This window comes from Mesoplodon densirostris, chromosome X (assembly GCF_025265405.1).
Source record: "Mesoplodon densirostris isolate mMesDen1 chromosome X, mMesDen1 primary haplotype, whole genome shotgun sequence".
NCBI classification, from domain to species: Eukaryota; Metazoa; Chordata; class Mammalia; order Artiodactyla; family Ziphiidae; genus Mesoplodon; species Mesoplodon densirostris.
The window spans coordinates 130,168,728-130,185,938 of NC_082681.1; the positions used below are offsets into that span (position 1 = coordinate 130,168,728).

General features: G+C 40.3%; 1 protein-coding gene across 2 annotated transcripts in view; it reads left to right on the forward strand.

Moving 5' to 3' along the window:
- MID1 (midline 1) overlaps positions 1-17,211 on the forward strand; it is a 184,364-nt gene that overhangs the window by 89,488 nt on the left and 77,665 nt on the right. For both annotated transcript variants that reach the window (XM_060086667.1, XM_060086668.1), the window contains exon 3: positions 3,517-3,612. In XM_060086667.1, coding sequence (XP_059942650.1) covers positions 3,517-3,612 — 96 coding nt within the window. The remainder of the gene's footprint in view (positions 1-3,516; positions 3,613-17,211) is intronic.

Genomic DNA, 17,211 nt, shown 5'->3' on the forward strand with positions numbered 1-17,211 from the left:
CACCTGTTTTTGTAAATAAAGTTTTATTGGCACACAGCCCTGCCCACTTGTTTACATATTGTCTATGGCCACTTTCTTACTAAAACAGGAGAATCGAGTAGCTGCGACAGAGAGCATATGGCCAGCAAAGCCTAAACTATTTACTACCTGGCCCTTTGCAGAAAAGGTTTGTTGACCCCTCTTCTAGACTCTGATGCTCTGCTGTCCAGTAATGTAGCCACAAGCCACATGTGGCAGCTGAGTGTTTGAAATGTGGCCGTTGTGAATCAAGATATGTTACATGTATAAAACACACACCAGATGCCAAAGACTTAGTAAAAAGAAAGAAAAAGAATGTAAAAGAGCTCATCAGTTTTAAAATATTGATTATGTGTTGAAATAATAATATTTTGGAAATTAAGTCAAATATATTGTTCAAATTAATTTTACCTGTTTCTTTTTAATTTTTTTAAAAAAATATGACCATTAGAAAATTTTAGATGTGACTCCCATTGGTGGCTCACATGGTATTTCTAATGACATTGCTGGTTTAGAACCTGGAATTTGGAGGCTGTGATCTGTACAAAAGGTTAGAAAGAGGGAAGAGAAAACAAACCCTTGTATTAGCAAATATCTTTCAAAAGCAATACAATCTTCTGTTAATTTGGCTATTCCTCATAAGAAGGAATACTCAAAACTAACAGATTAGGACGTCTATGGAAAAAGTTTTAGTTGAATTCTCCCAGAAGACCCTAACTCAGAATTCGAATTGGGAGGTGATCCCGGAAGCATCTGGAAGGGAAAGGGGAGGTGGAACAGAGAAGGAGAGGAAGCGGAAAGAGGGCATGGTCAGGAGCAGGTGATGGCTGTGGGCATCGGGCTCCTGCCCGTGCGGGCGCTCGGGAGATTTTCTGAAACACGACTCAGAGTGATCGCACCTGGAGGTGGGGGAGCTGGGCAGTTCATCCACCGACTGCCAGTAGTTGCTGGATGAGGGCTGCTCCTAGGGGCATCAACCTCCCTTCTCCTCCCCAGCACCCCCGCCTGCCCTGCCTGGGGCCAGAAAAAGCCCTGGAGCCTAAAGGAACAGGTATTTGCAGCAAAAAGCCACCAGCAAGCTTGAGAACAGTGACTGCCTGAGGCATGGGGTTGGCCCCCCCAGCCCCCTGCCCTGTAGTGCCTGGTACTGACACCAAACAATGTTTCACGCTACAATTCATGATTTCTTCAACAAGCATTTGTATAGTTCCTGGTGTGTTTTCATTTTCTCCTCTGAACTGAACAGTAGCATAAATGGGTGCCTTTATTGTTTCTACACATCATGGATGGGAAAACTGGGCCCAAGCGTCATTTGTCCAGGAGAATTCAGCTGGGGTTGTAGCCCCAGGCCCCTCACTCTACGTGTGTGGCCGCTCATGCCTGACTCCTTGGACTTCTACAAAGTTCAGCTCCATAAGGAGATGGAAATGTATTGATGTTTTCGAGGTGAGAACAGGAAACTAGAACTTTTTTGGGGGGTACTCTAGAATTCCTTAGATATCCATAGGGAAGTAGATACTTATATCCACTTTAGTCCCAAGACTCTGATGCCAAAAAATGTTATCTCTCGTTTGCACAAGGCACAGTCAAAATCAAGGGGTTATAGGACCCACCGATCACCACATAGGATGTTAGTGATACAGTTAAATTCGAGAAAACTCCACAGAAGTCCCCGTAGTGGAAGCTTATGGATGCATGGCTCATTGAGGACTGGATTTGGTTACCTGCCCATTACCCGGGCTCTCTTGAAAAGTGTTGTCAGTCCCTTTGGTACCTCTTGGAAACAAGTCTCTCTCTCAGCTTCATTTCCCTTTATTATACTTCTAAGTGACTTGGTAATTCTTTGTGGACTTCAGTAACACTTGTACTATTTAAATTTGAATAACCCCAAAGGATCTAGATAGGTCAATGTGTTTAAACCACAGGCTTTAGTCTGCATATTAGTTGATTAAAAACAGATTTTATACATGATGTATCCTTAATAAAGGGAGGGGAAAGCAAGCAGATGTTTGTAAAGTCTAAATGTGTTAGATTATATTTATTTGGATCTCTTGCTGACTAGCTTAAGAAGTCATACCTATGACAGTTGAACTTTAAACAGTTTCATGATGTATTTCCCTGGTAATTTCCTGCTCTGAAGGGTCAGCCAAAAAGAAAAGTAAAAGGATTCCCTAAGACGAACATACCAAAAGAAGTTGACAAATATACCATAAAGTGGTCATATCCAAGTCAAAGACGCTGAATAATGGAAGGCGTTGAAATTATTCTCTAGTCTCGGACCATAAAGTGGTTGCACTTTGTTTAGTTCAAACAGTAGAAAAACATTTGGCTTTTGTGCTGGTGGTAAAGAGCTTTGAAAGCAAGTTTTTCGTTGATGCAAACATGAGGTCATTAAGTTGCAACTAAATCATTCTGTCTGGTTCATTCTCTGACTTTTTGTGGTATCCCACCCTTCGAGGGAGAAACGAGTCTTTTTCTCCTGTAAAATATTTATATTTGAGACCCTTTGAGGGTCTCAAAGTCGAAATGGAAGATTTCCTGTTGATCTTCCAGTCCAGATAAAATAATGCCCCAAACCTCCCTCTGAATTCTGAACACATGAGAATTACAGAAAAAATATTTAAAAATGGATTTTAAAGAATAATAACCAAGCTTAAACATAAGTGGAAAGTCTCCGAGGATCAGAAATGAAAGGAAATGCAGACGTGAGAGGGGGGAAGTGCGAGGAGGTAGTGGGGACCCGAGGGGGAACGTGGTGGAGTACGTCCCGCACGTGGCAGCAGAAATTAACACAACATTGTAAATCAACTATACTTCAATAAGCTAAATTTCAAAAACTTTTGATGTTCTAAAGGAACAGGGAATAGTTCTAGATTCTTAAGGAGGACAGTGATAGGAAAAATGTAGCATTCAAGGAAATTTGATCTGGCATTGATAGGTTGATAGGCAAAGAACAGAAGCATGTACAGTGAAACGTACTATGAGTAAACGTGTATGATGAGGACTTCTTATCAATGCCTATAAATGACCATAGTGTCATCAATAGCTGGACAGTTCAGACCTTCTTCCAACGGATTGACCTCAGCCTGCCCATAAGATGGTAAATTCTAAAAATCCAACAGTAGTTGATTTGATGCGGGAATATATTCTTTCTCTTATTGCCATTTCTGATTCAGGTAAAGGAATTAGAAATCCAATTACCTCTTTCTCCCTCGTTCACAACCTGGAAGTAACCTATGACTAATTATTCAGTGAAATATGCCTGAGTTCGTACAGGAAGCAGGGACAAAAAGAGTGAGATCTGAACATTTTGAAAATAATCTTTTACACTGTTGACTTTTCAAAATCCAGTTTAAATCTATAAGTACTTGAAACTGCATAGATTTCATTGAGATTTCTTTAAAACTGTATCCATTTTCCTGAGTATGAGTAATTTTGTATATACTAAAGTATTAAAAGTATGCAGAATAATATTTTCCTCTCTTTTTTTTTGAACAGCAAAACTTAGAGAGTAACCTCACCAACCTTATTAAGAGGAACACGGAACTGGAGACGCTCTTGGCTAAACTCATACAAACATGTCAACATGTGGAGGTGAGTATCTCTGTGCTATTTTTCATATGAAAACTGCTTGATCACAGTTTTTATACCCTCACCCTTTATATTTCTCCAATGGGAATCTTCTTAAAGTCAGAGTTTTTGCAGAAGCTAGATATCCAACATGGATGAAATTAGAAGGAGCTAGAACCTTCGAGAATCTCTCCCCATCCACTGCTTTGCTCTGCCCCCGCTCCTATCACAGCTCTCCCTGATCCAGCTTTCCTTAGCATTCCTAATCTTGTAGATTTGAATCACTCTTACGAAGAACAGCCCCCAAAAGCACAATTTAAAAGGTGTTGTATTAGTTTCTCAGGGCTGCTGTAACCAATCACCACAAACTTGGATGGCATAAAACACAGACATTGATTCTCTTGCCATTCTGAAGGCCGGAAGTCCAAAATCAAGGTGTTGGCAAGGCCTTGCTCGTTCTGAAGGCCCTTGGGGAGTGTCCTTTCATGCCTCTTCCCACCTCCTAGTGGATGCAGGCAATCCTTGGCGTTCCTTGGCTTGTGGCTGCATCACTCTAATCTCGGCCTCTGTCGTCACGTGGCCTCCTCCCTGTGTGTCTCTGTGTCCAAATCTCCTTCCTACAAGGACGCCTGTCATTGGATTAGGCTCCACCTTACTCTAGTATGAACTCACTTTAAATTGATTCCATCTGCAAAGACCCCATTTCCAAATAAGGTCATATTTACAGATACCAGGGGTTAGGACTTGGACATGCCTCTTCTTGGCGGCGGGGTGGGGGATACAATTCATCCCACTACAGGTATGTATTAAATACATCTTGGTTGTCAGATATGTTTCCATGAAATTGACCACAACTGCAGCATGTTGGGATTAAGTCAAGAGCATGCAGGCAGCACTGACAGGAAGGGCGAGTTGCAGAGCCCAGATCTTTCTAACCCTCTGCTTAGAACAGATTCGCTTTTGGCAGTGATCTTTCGATGGAGCATTTGGAGCCTTGCTGATTTAACAACATTGTAAATAATAGTGAACAAGCATAATGTTTTCATTATAGGGTGAAGTGAGTATGTATTATAGAATTAAATGGATGAACAAAACAATGATCCATGTGCTATATTTCATTTTTATGACGTGATAGCATTTGATGTTTAGGACCATAAGAAAGAATTATTTCTCTTCAGTTAAAAAAAAAAAAGAAAGAAAAGAAAAAATTACCTGTGTTGTATGGCAAAATCTTACAAATGCATTATGGATTAGGTGATTATTGCATTCAGTTTCAACTAGTTACTTCTTAAAGCATTAGTGTCTGGTTTCTATTATGGCCTTTAGTGATTTCAGAACAACTGTCTTGCTCCTAATGCAATATTCGTATGGCTTGAACTTACAAAAATGCTGTTCATCCTAATATGTAAAATTACATTCTGTAATGTTCAGTAATTTCATATGATAGATAGATGTGTCATTCACGAAATTTACAAGCAGATTCCATTTTTATTTCAAAAGATTACGTATTTAGTTGACATACAGGCTTTTAAAATAAAGCTATTACTGAATTGATCGCAGCAGACTTTCAAATAGACACATACATGCCATTAGAAGTTATTCTAGACAAAGAGTAAAGAATACTCATTCCATTCACTGTTATTATTTCTGTATAAAAGCTTTGGAATGGAAAGAAACATGTGTGGGTGAATAAATTTGGTATTTAGGAAGTTGATTCTAGGTAAAAATCAAAGAAAATTATAAGTAGAAAAATAGTGATACCAGCAGTACCTATTTTTACGTGTTCCCTTATTCATAGTTATTCATATTCTCAAAGTATACTTTTTAAAAATTGAGCATCTAAATCTCATATAATAATCAAATGAGTCTGCCTCGAAATTTATTTAATCTTTGATCAAGGAATAAGCAAGATGATAAAGCTGACTTAAAGGAGGATTCGTATCAGAAACTGATACGTACAAACATGGGGGTTGGGAGGTAAAAGAATGCTAGAGTAAGATAGCTAAATTCAATGCAAAACTGGTTGGTGACCTAAGGGGCAATAAAATCATTACATTTGAGCAAAATAAGGTGCATACCACCCGTTTTCTCTAAGTTAACATTTAACTTTGCAGAGACTAAGCCCTCATCAATAGTAAATAGAAAGTCAAACTCCGTTACATCCCAGCCTGGAGAGTCAGATGACCCTTCCTTAGGCTGGCTTCATGGAGTCTGCTCTAGTATGACACCAGAAGGACTCAGTCTTCTTTTTTGCCTTATTTCCAAGATGTGGATAATTTAGCTTAACCTGACTTTCCGCTCTTCCTGTTCTGGACACTGTTGATCTCTGAGCTGTGTTCACTGAACACATATTTCTGGGTGAGGGTGTCAACTTTTGCCTGAGGTCAGTTACTTCGGTTTGGTAAGTGGTCACACTAGTTCATTCCATTAGTGTGTGGGGAGTGTCCTCCGTGTGTGTGTTGCCCTGTGCTAGGTGGAAAGGACCCTGCCCACACGGAGCTTACTATCTCAACTAAGATGAAAAGAGCAATACCAAATAGAAAAACGAATTGCCACGAGAGAGGTGGGGATTATATACTTTGGAATTTCAGAGAAGTGAGAAATTTCTTTCAGCTGGGAGAGGTCGTACACGGTGTGAGGCTGCCTTCAAGGGTATGTAACATTCGGGTCCGTGGAGACACGGGAGAGGCACTGCTTACAGGGCAAACCAAGGCCTGGGGATGGGAAAATGAAGAGTGTATGTACACAAAGCCAGCAGTTCATTCTATAGGGATAGAAAGTGTTTGAGGGTGGATAAGTAGGAACTGGCTTTGGAGACATGAGGGTCCAGTGGACTTTTAACATTGCATCTGAGTTTGAACTTTATTTGGTTTTGAAGGTTTAGTGAGGGCTTGAGGAACGCTGTGTAAATTTCACAATTGCAGTTAGCATCCCTAACTCTTTTCAGGAAATGATATTTTTGGTTATTGGGAAAATAGTATGGATATCTTGATGCAAAACGATCACACATCCAAGGGAAAATGTCCCATCACTATAAACTCCAAAAAAGGTGGTGGGATTTATTAGGCACCAGCATGACAGTCTTTTAAATCAGTGCAGTGGAAAAGAATTTCCTGGTTCACATCCTAGGTTCCTAGACCTTATTTCTTCCTTTTCCTCTTCCTGAAGGTGTCCTTGTGTTCGGGTATGAGCATTCCAGGGGAAAATAATCCCTGTGCCAGCTGGAGCTAAAAACACTCAAAGCCCAGAGGCAACTCTCAATTGTTGTAAATGAAATCAATGAATTCCCACCAAATCCTGAGGAAATGCCACATCCTTATAAGTCCACACCTCCTTCCTGGGATTCACTTCTGCTTTTCTTTAGAATGAAAAGAGCTTGAAGGTCTCCCACCCCCATCCCCATTGTTTTCATAGCTTGTTTTTAAACAAGCAAGTGAAATAGCTTTTTGATAGTAAGTACCAAATTTTTTTTTAAAACTAGAGGACAGAGGGTATGAGGCCAAGGCAGTCTAGGACTCAGAGATAGAGGCATTGAAAAAGTAACCAAAGGCAACATCAGGTCAACTCCCACGAAATGTTTGTGTAATTTGGTAGGATTCTAAAAATCAGTAGGTTTTAGCCAGAGTTTCGTTTTCTGCAAGAGAAGAATGCAATAGAAAATTGCCTTGGGTTGAGCTTGGAGTTAGTTATGGGGTGTAGAACGAGTCCATGAAAAGTGGTCAAAATTTGGATCAGCTGCAGCACTTCACATTTTTAGATCATATATGGACTATTTCTCTTCATCATCTCGTCTTCCTCCCCATTTTCTTTTAAAAATCAGAGGACCTAGTTTATTAGCTAAGCAAATACTTAGAATCAATGACGGATATCATATTCTCCACACATTCTAGAATCAAGTTCTTTCACAGAATACAATACCCGGATATGCAATAGATACTCATTTTGGGAATTACAGGTAACCAGTGACTAAATCCACAGTGAGATGGTAGAGAAAAGCTATGAAAGGATGTCTAATTGCCATAGCATTTTGGAGAAGATAAAGGCTCAGCTGACCTCACCGTCCTTGCCCAAGCTCATCCTAGCAGGCCGTTCTCTAAGCCGGCATCCTGTCAAAGTCCTGGCTTTTTAGCTCCTTTGGCTTGTCTTGCCTTGTTTATAATCACTTTTTTGTGTCCTTTTGCCGTTGATTTTCACACCAAGTCTTTAAATTATTTTTTTTTAATTTTAATAAAATAGCTTAAGAAATGGTAAAAACTGATCTGGGAAAACAGATGAGGGTCTGTAAAAGAATTTTTCAGCCATTCACCAAGCTCTAAAAAGCATTCAGATGTAAACTTTGAAATAAGGGAAAAATTGCTGGGTTAAAAGAAAGATGAACCTTTATGTTTAAATTCATTTTGTTGTGTAGGTTTTTTTTTTGTTTTTTTGTTTTTGTTTTTTTTTGTTGTTGTTGTTGTTTTTTTTTTTTATTTTTTTTTGCGGTACGCAGGCCTCTCACTGTTGTGGCCTCTCCCGTTGCGGAGCAGGACGCGCAGGCTCAGTGGCCATGGCTCACGGGCCCAGCCGCTCCGCGGCATGTGGGATCCTCCCGGACCGGGGCACGAACCCGTGTCCCCCACATCAGCAGGCAGACTCTCAACCACTGCGCCACCAGGGAAGCCCTGTTGTGTAGTTTTATGTCAAAGCATTCTCTGTCTATGGAAACCTTGGCAGTTGCTCCATCTAGAGCCACTGGATTAAGACCACCATCCGAACGCCAAAGGTGCTGTTTGTATCTTGTGGACCGGTGTCTGATCTTGGATGACGTGTATCCTGCTAGGGGCCAACTTGAACGTCCAAAGTCATGATCCACTGTCACTTGCAGATAAGGGTTAGATTCCCACCCCACATGAGCCCTTGTGAGAATGTTCTCAAGGTATATTTAGAGTCAGATTCTGGAACCACATCAGACAACCCACAGTCATTCATGGCTCTTCGTTAAACAGCTCTGGAATAAGGATAATGTGATACTGCAAATATGGTGGCATTCAGAAACTGGATTATGAGAAGCCACTGTGGTAAAGATTGGTCTCTTAAGTTTAAGTCTTAGGATCCTCAGGCCAAAGGAGGAAGGGAACTCTTGGACTACAGAGAACTTCTTCTCTGGAGAGGATTCTTTTTTTTTTTTAATTCAAGTATCGTTGATTTACAGTGTTGTGTTAATTGCTGCTGTACAGCAAAGTGATTCGGTTATGCATATATATACATTCTTTTTTTAAACATATTCTTTGCCATTGTGGTTTATCACAGGATACTGAATATAGTTCTCTGTGCTATACAGTAGGACCTTGTTGTTTATCCATCCTATATATAAAAGCTCACATTTGCTAACCCCAACCTCCCACTCCACCCCTCCCCCAACCTCCCCCCCTCTTGGCAACCACCAGTCTGTTCTTCATGTCCGTGATTCTGTTTCATAGATAGGTTCATTTGTGTCGTATTTTAGATTCCACATATAAGTGATATTGTATGGTGTTTGTCTTTCTCTTTCTGACTGACTTCACTTAGTAGGATTATCTCTAGTTGCATCCATGTTGCTGCAAATGGCATTATCTCATTCTTTTTTATGGCTGAGTAGTATTCCCTTGTATATATCTACCATATCTTCTTTATCCATTCATCTTTTGATGGACATTTAGGTTGTTTCATGTCTTGGCTATTGTGAATAGTGCTGCTATGGACCTGGGGTGCACATATCTTTTTGAATTACAGTTTTGTCCAAATATATACCCAGGAGTGGGACTGCTGGATCATCTGGTAATTCTATTTTCAGTTTTCTGAGGAACCTCCATACTTGCAACGACTTACATTCCCACCAACAGTGTAGGAGGGTTCCCTTTTCTCCACATCCTCTCCAGCATTTGTTATTTGTAGACTTTTTAATGATGGCCGTTCTGACTGGCGTGAGGTGTTACCTCATTGTAGTTTTGTTTTTGTTTTTTGTTTTTTTTTGTGTGGTACGCAGGCCTCTCACTGTTGTGGCCTCTCCCGTTGCGGAGCACAGGCTCTGGACGCGCAGGCTCAGAGGCCATGGCTCACGGGCCCAGCCTCTCTGCGGCTGTGGGATCTTCCCGGACGGGGGCACGAACCCGTGTCCCCTGCATCGGCAGGCGGACTTCCAACCACTGCGCCACCAGGGAAGCCCCTCATTGTAGTTTTGATTTGTGTTTCTCTAATAATTAGCATTGTTGAACATCTTTTCATGAGCCTATTGGCCATCTGTATGTCTTCTTTGGAGAAATGTCTATTTAAGTCTTCTGCCAACGTTTGGATAGTGTTGTTTGTTTTTTTGTTGTTGAGTTATATGAACTGTTGTATATTTTGGAAATTAAGCCCTTGTTGGTCACATCATTTGCAAATATTTTCTCCCATTCTGTAGGTTGTCTTTTTGTTTTGTTTGTGGTTTCCTTTGCTGTGCAAAAACTTGTAAGTTTGATTAGGTCCCATTTGTTTATTTTTGTTTTTATTTCTATTGCCTTGGGAAACTGACCTAAGAAAACATTGGTACAATTTATGTCAGAGAATGTTTTGCCTATGTTTTCTAGGAGTTTTATGGTGTCATGTCTTATGTTTAAGTCTTTAAGGCATTTTGAGTTTATTTTTGTGTATGGTAAGAGGGTGTGTGTTCTAACTTCATTGATTTACATGTGGCTGTCCAACTTTCCCAACACCACTTGCTGAAGAGACTGCCTTTTTCCCATTGTATATTCTTGCCTCCTTTGTTGAAGATTAATTGACCGTAGGTGTGTGGGTTTATTTCTGGGTTCTCTATTCTGTTCCATTGATCCATATGTCTGTTTTTGTGCCAATACCATGCTGTTTTGATTACTGTAGCTTTGTAGTATTATTGTCTGAAGTCTGAGAGGGTTATGCCTCCTACTTTGTTCTTTTTCTTCAGCATTGCTTTGGTGATTCTGGGTCTTTTATAGTTCCATATGAATTTTAGGATTATTTTTTCTAGTCCTGTGAAAAAATGTCATGGGTAATTTGATAGGGATCATATTAAATCTGTAGATTGCTTTGGGTGGTATGGCCATTTTAACAATATTCCTGCAATCCAAGAGCATGGGATATCTTTCCATGTCTTTGAATCATGAGAAGATTCATTTTTGACTACTGCATGTGTTTAATGGCTTTGTATCCAGTTTACTCAACCAAGGTTGCTAAAATTGACAACTCATGAAGCAAATTTAGCTTTTCTCAGTGGAGATTAAATTTAACTGTTTATTAAGGTAGTATGTAACACATACTTGAATGTCTGTGCTCTTGCCTTAAAAAAATTGATTCATAAAGGGCATTGGATCCTGTTTCCTTCTTAGTTATATTCATGAAGAATAATGAGAAGACATCAGTAGAACGTCTTCCAGTATTTTGGAATAAGAGGTTAATCTTATGAATGAATGAATATAAGGCTTAGTTAGTTTGGTATTACTTTCAGAATAACGTTCCCAAATTTCAGCTTTGAAAGTTTTTTTAAAACATGATCCAAACCTTTTATCATCTATAGTCTTTCCAATTTGGATGGAATGAACTATTGTGTCAGATTCAGAATCCTACCAGGTGGTTTGTATTGGAGCATGATCACTTGTACCTGCCTCTGAAGACAATCCCTCTTACATATTTGAATTTAGCAATGCAGATTTCCAAGGCTAATACTTAGATATGAAATAATCTGCCTTAATTGGGGAGGCCAAATGGTTGAGCATTAGGAATGAAGAGCGAAGACATGGTTTTACTGACATATCTTAAGGTAGTCTCCCCATAACACAGTAATTCTTTATGATGTCTCCCCTACCCTATTCCACACACAACTTTCTTGCCTTGAAATATTTAGATGCTTGATTAGAGCAGCAGAGTTGTTTCTGGTGTGATATAAAGAATAATAAGAATGGGTCATGACAGATTTTTTAAATTGCCATCATAGTTCTAACTCAGCTTCCACTTGAGATGGCGGTAGTTGGATGGATCCAGGTGAGAGAGTCAGAGGTGTGAAAGGAATGATCCCAGATGAGAAGGTGACTGTCAGGTAGAAAACTGAGTCCCATTATTGCTCCTGTGCCTGCCCTCCAGAGACAAGTGTGGTCCCACCCATCAATCCATCATTTTGTTACTGAACCAGCCTCTTTTGTTTCTGGGTCTTAATATCTAGTTTATAAACCAGCTATACTCCAATAAATTTTTTTTTAAAAGAAGAAAAAAACCCAACAAGGTCCTACTGTATAGCACAGGGAACTATATTCAATATCTTGTAATAAACCATAATGGAAAAGAATATAGATAGATAGATAGATAAAACTGAATTACTTTGCTGTACACCAGAAACTAACACAACATTGTAAATCAACTATACGTCAATAAAAGTTTTTTAAAAATATCTAGTTGAAATTATTTTTCTCAATATAAAATTGCTTTTTGTGATAATCAAGCTGAAATTATCTCTGTATATAAGATTATGAGAAAAACACAGGACACATCATCTTTTACCTTTATTCAATTGACTTCTGTTTTTAATTGCTAAATGTTGTAGGGAAAACTGAAAAGCTTTGTTCTAATTTTGAAACTCCCCAGCAAAATAGATGAGTCATGCATATCAAATATTTGTTAACAAGAGCGCAATTGTAGCACTGGCTATTTTTGTTTGAAACAGAAAGATGAAAATTTAAATTCAGCTATTTAAAAAGCCTGAGGCTACCCCTGAATGTACAAGGCTTTCAGTGAGGACCAACACAAAGATTTTTACAAGCAAGTGAGGTAACTTCCTGGCTTAGGAATTTATGATAGAGCTTTTACTATGCTTTTAAAAGTATTTTCACTAGATATAACAGCAGGTTCATATATATGAGGTGATGAAAACTATCATAGTAGCCTAAGTCTCTGACTTGGCAAGCTTGGCATTAGGCTGCGCTAAGTTCAAGGATACCTTCCATCTATTTACCCAGGTTAGGAAGATGGTGCCTTATCCGTTCTTGCAGGTGTTAGAAAGAGATGATTACTGTTTCGAGTGGGTATAGTTCCATAGCAAAGTGTAGACTGTGGTGTAGGGAAGGCAAAAATGGTAGGACTTATGCAAAAGTATATGAAAACCGATAATGACCACTTGACAAACTCCTACTATAACTTCCTGACTTCAGTATCCTAATGGCCCTTTGAGGTAAATGTCACCACGGAAGTGTGACTTGAAGCCAGACAGAACAAGAATCAGCCAGTAAAGAAATGGGTTGAAACCAATCAAGTAGTAAAGCAACTGGAGTGGTTACCGGACCTCAGCTACCCAAACCAGGTGGTAGAGTTGAAAGACATGATTAAAAACTCCTAGGGGGAATTCTCATGACCAGAAACATTCCCATCTGCTGGGGAATTGGAAACCCTGTCCAACCCATGATAGCGAGGGCCCAATGGGTATACATCAGTGGTACCAGTAGAACCAGTGAGCCTTTGGGTCTTGTGAATTATTCTCAAATCTTTGACTGTTAATCCTTGACCTGGTAACCTCAACTTCTTTGAGATGACCAGTTTACTTCCTTAAGTAAATAAAGTTCTTTTTTCCCTCCCCCCCGGAAGTTTGAGAATGATGTTAAAACAAAAAAACACAAAAAATGAAAACCTAAATAATAGCCATAGAATCAATATTTTGTGTTACAGTTTAGGACTAAAACATACGTTTGTATTTTAAGGGTATGTAACATTAAAGAGAATATGACATAATACAGAAATTTGACAGGTTAGCTGTGAGATTCTAATCTGAAACGTGTAATTTATTTTAGACCTCTGATTTTAAGGTGAAAGCGTAAAATCGTTTGTTTCAAGCCAATGTTAGAATGTTCACTAGAACTTGAGTTTCACTACATTTGTAAGTTTTTATTAGATTTCTAAGAGCTATGTAAGGACTTGGGAAGTTACCTTGTTAGGGTTTTAATTTTGTCCCGTTAAGCATTTAAAGTGGTTATAAAGTAAATTGCATATGTTACATTTATAAACACAACTTAAAATGTTACAGGAATTTGGTGATAAAAATCTGAACAATGATTACCTGAGGGGGTGAAAATTGACTGGAAGAGGGGCTTGAGGATACTTCCTGGGGCGATGGAAACATATCTTGATTAAGCTGTTGGTTAGGTTGGTTATCAAAACCCGTTGAATTGTCCCTTAAGATTCATTTATGCATTTCCCTGTATGTAAGTTTTGCCTCAATGCTTAAAATGTGTACTGGAACTTAATTGACTATTATATAGATGGAAGTGACTGTTTAATGGAGTTGAGTCTGTTCAACTTGAGTTAATCAAACATTGATTCAGGGACCCCTGAGAGTGATTATTCTTGGTTTCATAAAATTTGCGGAATTTATGAATAGAATAATGAGATCCATAATTTCAACTTAAAAGCTTAAGGAGAACTGCATAGTGATTTGTTGATATAGATACAGTCCTTGGGCAAGAATCCTCATGACCTTGAAGTGCATGTCTATTCCCGCTCCTAGTTGGTTGCACTCCTTGGGAAGCAGGACAGTATGTTTCTTTTCCTTAGAAAATGACCAGATAGCCACTTGGAATTAAGTGGAGGGAAACACTTTTAAACACCTCCACAGATGTAGTATGGATAGTCAACGTAGGTCTGAAGATGGTGACATTTTCGATATCAGACTCTCATGATACACACACACACACACACTCTCTCTCTCTCTCTCTCTCTCACTCTCTCTCTCTCTCTCTCTCTCTCTCTCTCTCTCTCTCTCTCTCTCTCACACACACACACACACACACACACACACACACACACACACGGCAGCCTCAAAATCAGCAGCTGACAGACGTCTGTATTCCATGGTCTTTCCTCTTCTCTTTCAAACCAGATTAGATTCACTTTTCACCGTCCTTTTGGCAAAGCCCATCTTGAACAGCAGTGGTGCTTCCCAATTTCCCTCCCATCTCCCCTCCTCCTCACTTCATAACTTTGACTGCCACCACAGTTTCAGAAGAGAACCCTAGGAAAGTAAGTAAGCCTGGCTAGCTTCAGAGAGAGATGGTGCAGACCCACTAGGTAAAAGATGCAAAGGAAGTCAGTTAGAAGAACATGAGGTCTAGGAAAGACCACACCCCCAACCCCGCCAGAGTTCAGCCTCCCGATTCACTGTTCAGTCGAGATATAATGGGAGCCACATATGTAATTTTAAATTCCCGAGTAAACACAGTTTTTAATAAGTAAAACCAAATAGTTAAAATTAATTTGACTAGACAATGTATTGGACCTGATATATTCAAAACATCATTTCAACATGTGATCAGTACAAGAGTGATTCATGTCCGTGTTTCATCTCACAGCACATCTCAGTTCACACTAGCCACATGTCAAGTGCTCAGAAACTGCAAGTGGCTAGTGGCTGTCATACTGGACCCCACGGTGCTAGAACTTCTGTAGCCCATGGTTTAGCCGTTAATTATGTGTGCACTTGGCATGTTTGCTGATTGTTTTCTAGTGCAGTCATTTTCTCGAAAAGGCAATGTTCCCTTTCTGGTGTGGTAGGCGCTCAACAAGTCCATAGGATTGCTTCGTGTATTATCACTTGTACAACGGTAACATCCTCCTTCAGGGAGGGTTAAGGGCATGCGCATTTCCTCTTACTTTGGTTCCTTAGCTACTGAGACTATTGCAAAGATCTCTGGAGACCAGTAGCTTTCGCCACGTGTACTGTAAAACTCAGAGCTGAGAAGCAGGGACTGCATCAAAGGTTGAGTTTGCTGGCAGAATCAGAAGAATCACTGCATTCAGATCTGTGTGGTTCCCAGTTTTATAAACAGAGTTTGCAAGGGGAGAGCGTCGGCTTGTTTATTTTTGGTGCAAAATGTTCCTTCTTTTAGCATGTGATCTGGAAATGATGATGGCAAGGAGCTGATCTCCTAGAGGAAGGTGATTTCTTTTGTATCTCTGACATAGCCTCTGTCTAACCTTAACGAAAGAATGGCTGCCTCAGTGAACAATGGACACAAATGCCTGTAGACAGTGAGTGCACACACGTGCTAACCTGCAGTCGGGCCCTGACTACTTCAACAAAGGGTTGCTTTAATTTTTGCAGAATAAAGTACTTTTTTCCTTCTGTTTTTCATGACATGGCCCTAAAGAATTCCTCATATTTGTGGTCTCCAAAAAATGAGAACTATGCTCATGAGGCCTGCCTTTAACTGTTCTATTAAACAATAAGGGGGCTTTGTTCTTGGTAATAAAATTAAAGAAAGCAGCGTTTCCATTACCTGGCAGGATGCCACCTCCTTGCCCGCCCCGATCCTGACAAACATAAACAGAGCCTTCTGTTGCCCAGGTAGGAAGGTGAGAAGGCAACATCTGTCAGGTTTGTGTATAGAAATACAGCTGACCTTTCAGTTAATGGGGCGGGGGGAGAGGGAGAGAGAGAGCGAAGCACTTCTTCATGTGATCCCTAACTCAAGTGTTTACAATTCAGTTTTACTGCAGAAGATTACATATTGAGCCTTAAAGCTGTAAAGCCGGGAATAATTTCACAGGGAGTTGAAATGATGGAAAAGTGACGGGTCTCTAGATAAAGAAATATATGTATTTTAGTCTGACTCATTAGATTGCATGCGTTTTCTTTTCCAGGCAACTCTGTTGCTGGAATTTAGACCCATTGCTCAGATTTAGACCCATTCATGGTCAGTTGCAAACGGAAGTTTGTAGGTGGATTGTGGCCCCAAGGTTAGGACTGATCAAGGTTAGGGTAGAAAGTGCTGTCGGACAGAAACTCTGTTTAGCTCTGCAATTAGTCCTGTGTCACTGGAGCTACATATAGGACAGACTGGACGACTGTGGCACCAGTGTCCTCTGACCTCCGTGACAGCTCTTCTTTAAGGAACATCCAGCTGGCGGTCCCCCGTAACGCTCTAGCACTCCTTTCTAACTGTCAGTGCCAGGCCCGTAATGTGCTCACCAGTCCCGTGTCCGCGGGCCTGAGAGCTTCCAGCTGCAAGAGGCTAAGACTCTGCCTGGAGGCTCTTCCCACCCCCCAGCCCAGTTAATTCCAGAGAGGAGTTCATGCCCACCCACCCCCCAACAGGCTTCAACCAGCCACTGGTGGGAGATAGTAGATAAATAGCCCTCTTCTTCCTCATCAGCTGGAAACAGTGTTCTGTACTGTTTCCCAAAGTTACCCTTTGGGATTCATCTCCGTTTGACCACAGTGGCCTTGGTACAATCACACTTGACTGGCTGCATACGTTTCCTCCTATCTCACTTCCCCACACCCCTACTGGTATTTCCTGGTGACAACTAGTACTTCAGCCTAGTCTCCTGTTCCGCTCCAAGGGGAACGGAGCCACAGACCTCCTCTCAAACGGGATGATAGCACCGAATCCATTTGCCCCGTTGTGACCGTAGCTCAGTTGTCCGTTTTCTCTAAACTCTCCCTTTCACTGTATTTGAATAAATATGAATATTAAACACTGGGCATCAAAAATATTTAGAAATCAACCTACCAGCTTCTGCTGGGATTCTAGAGTGACAACAGCCAGGCGAGATGGATGGTTCGTAGAGCGTGTTTGTGGATCCATCAGAAAGCCAGAGCAAAGCTTGACATTT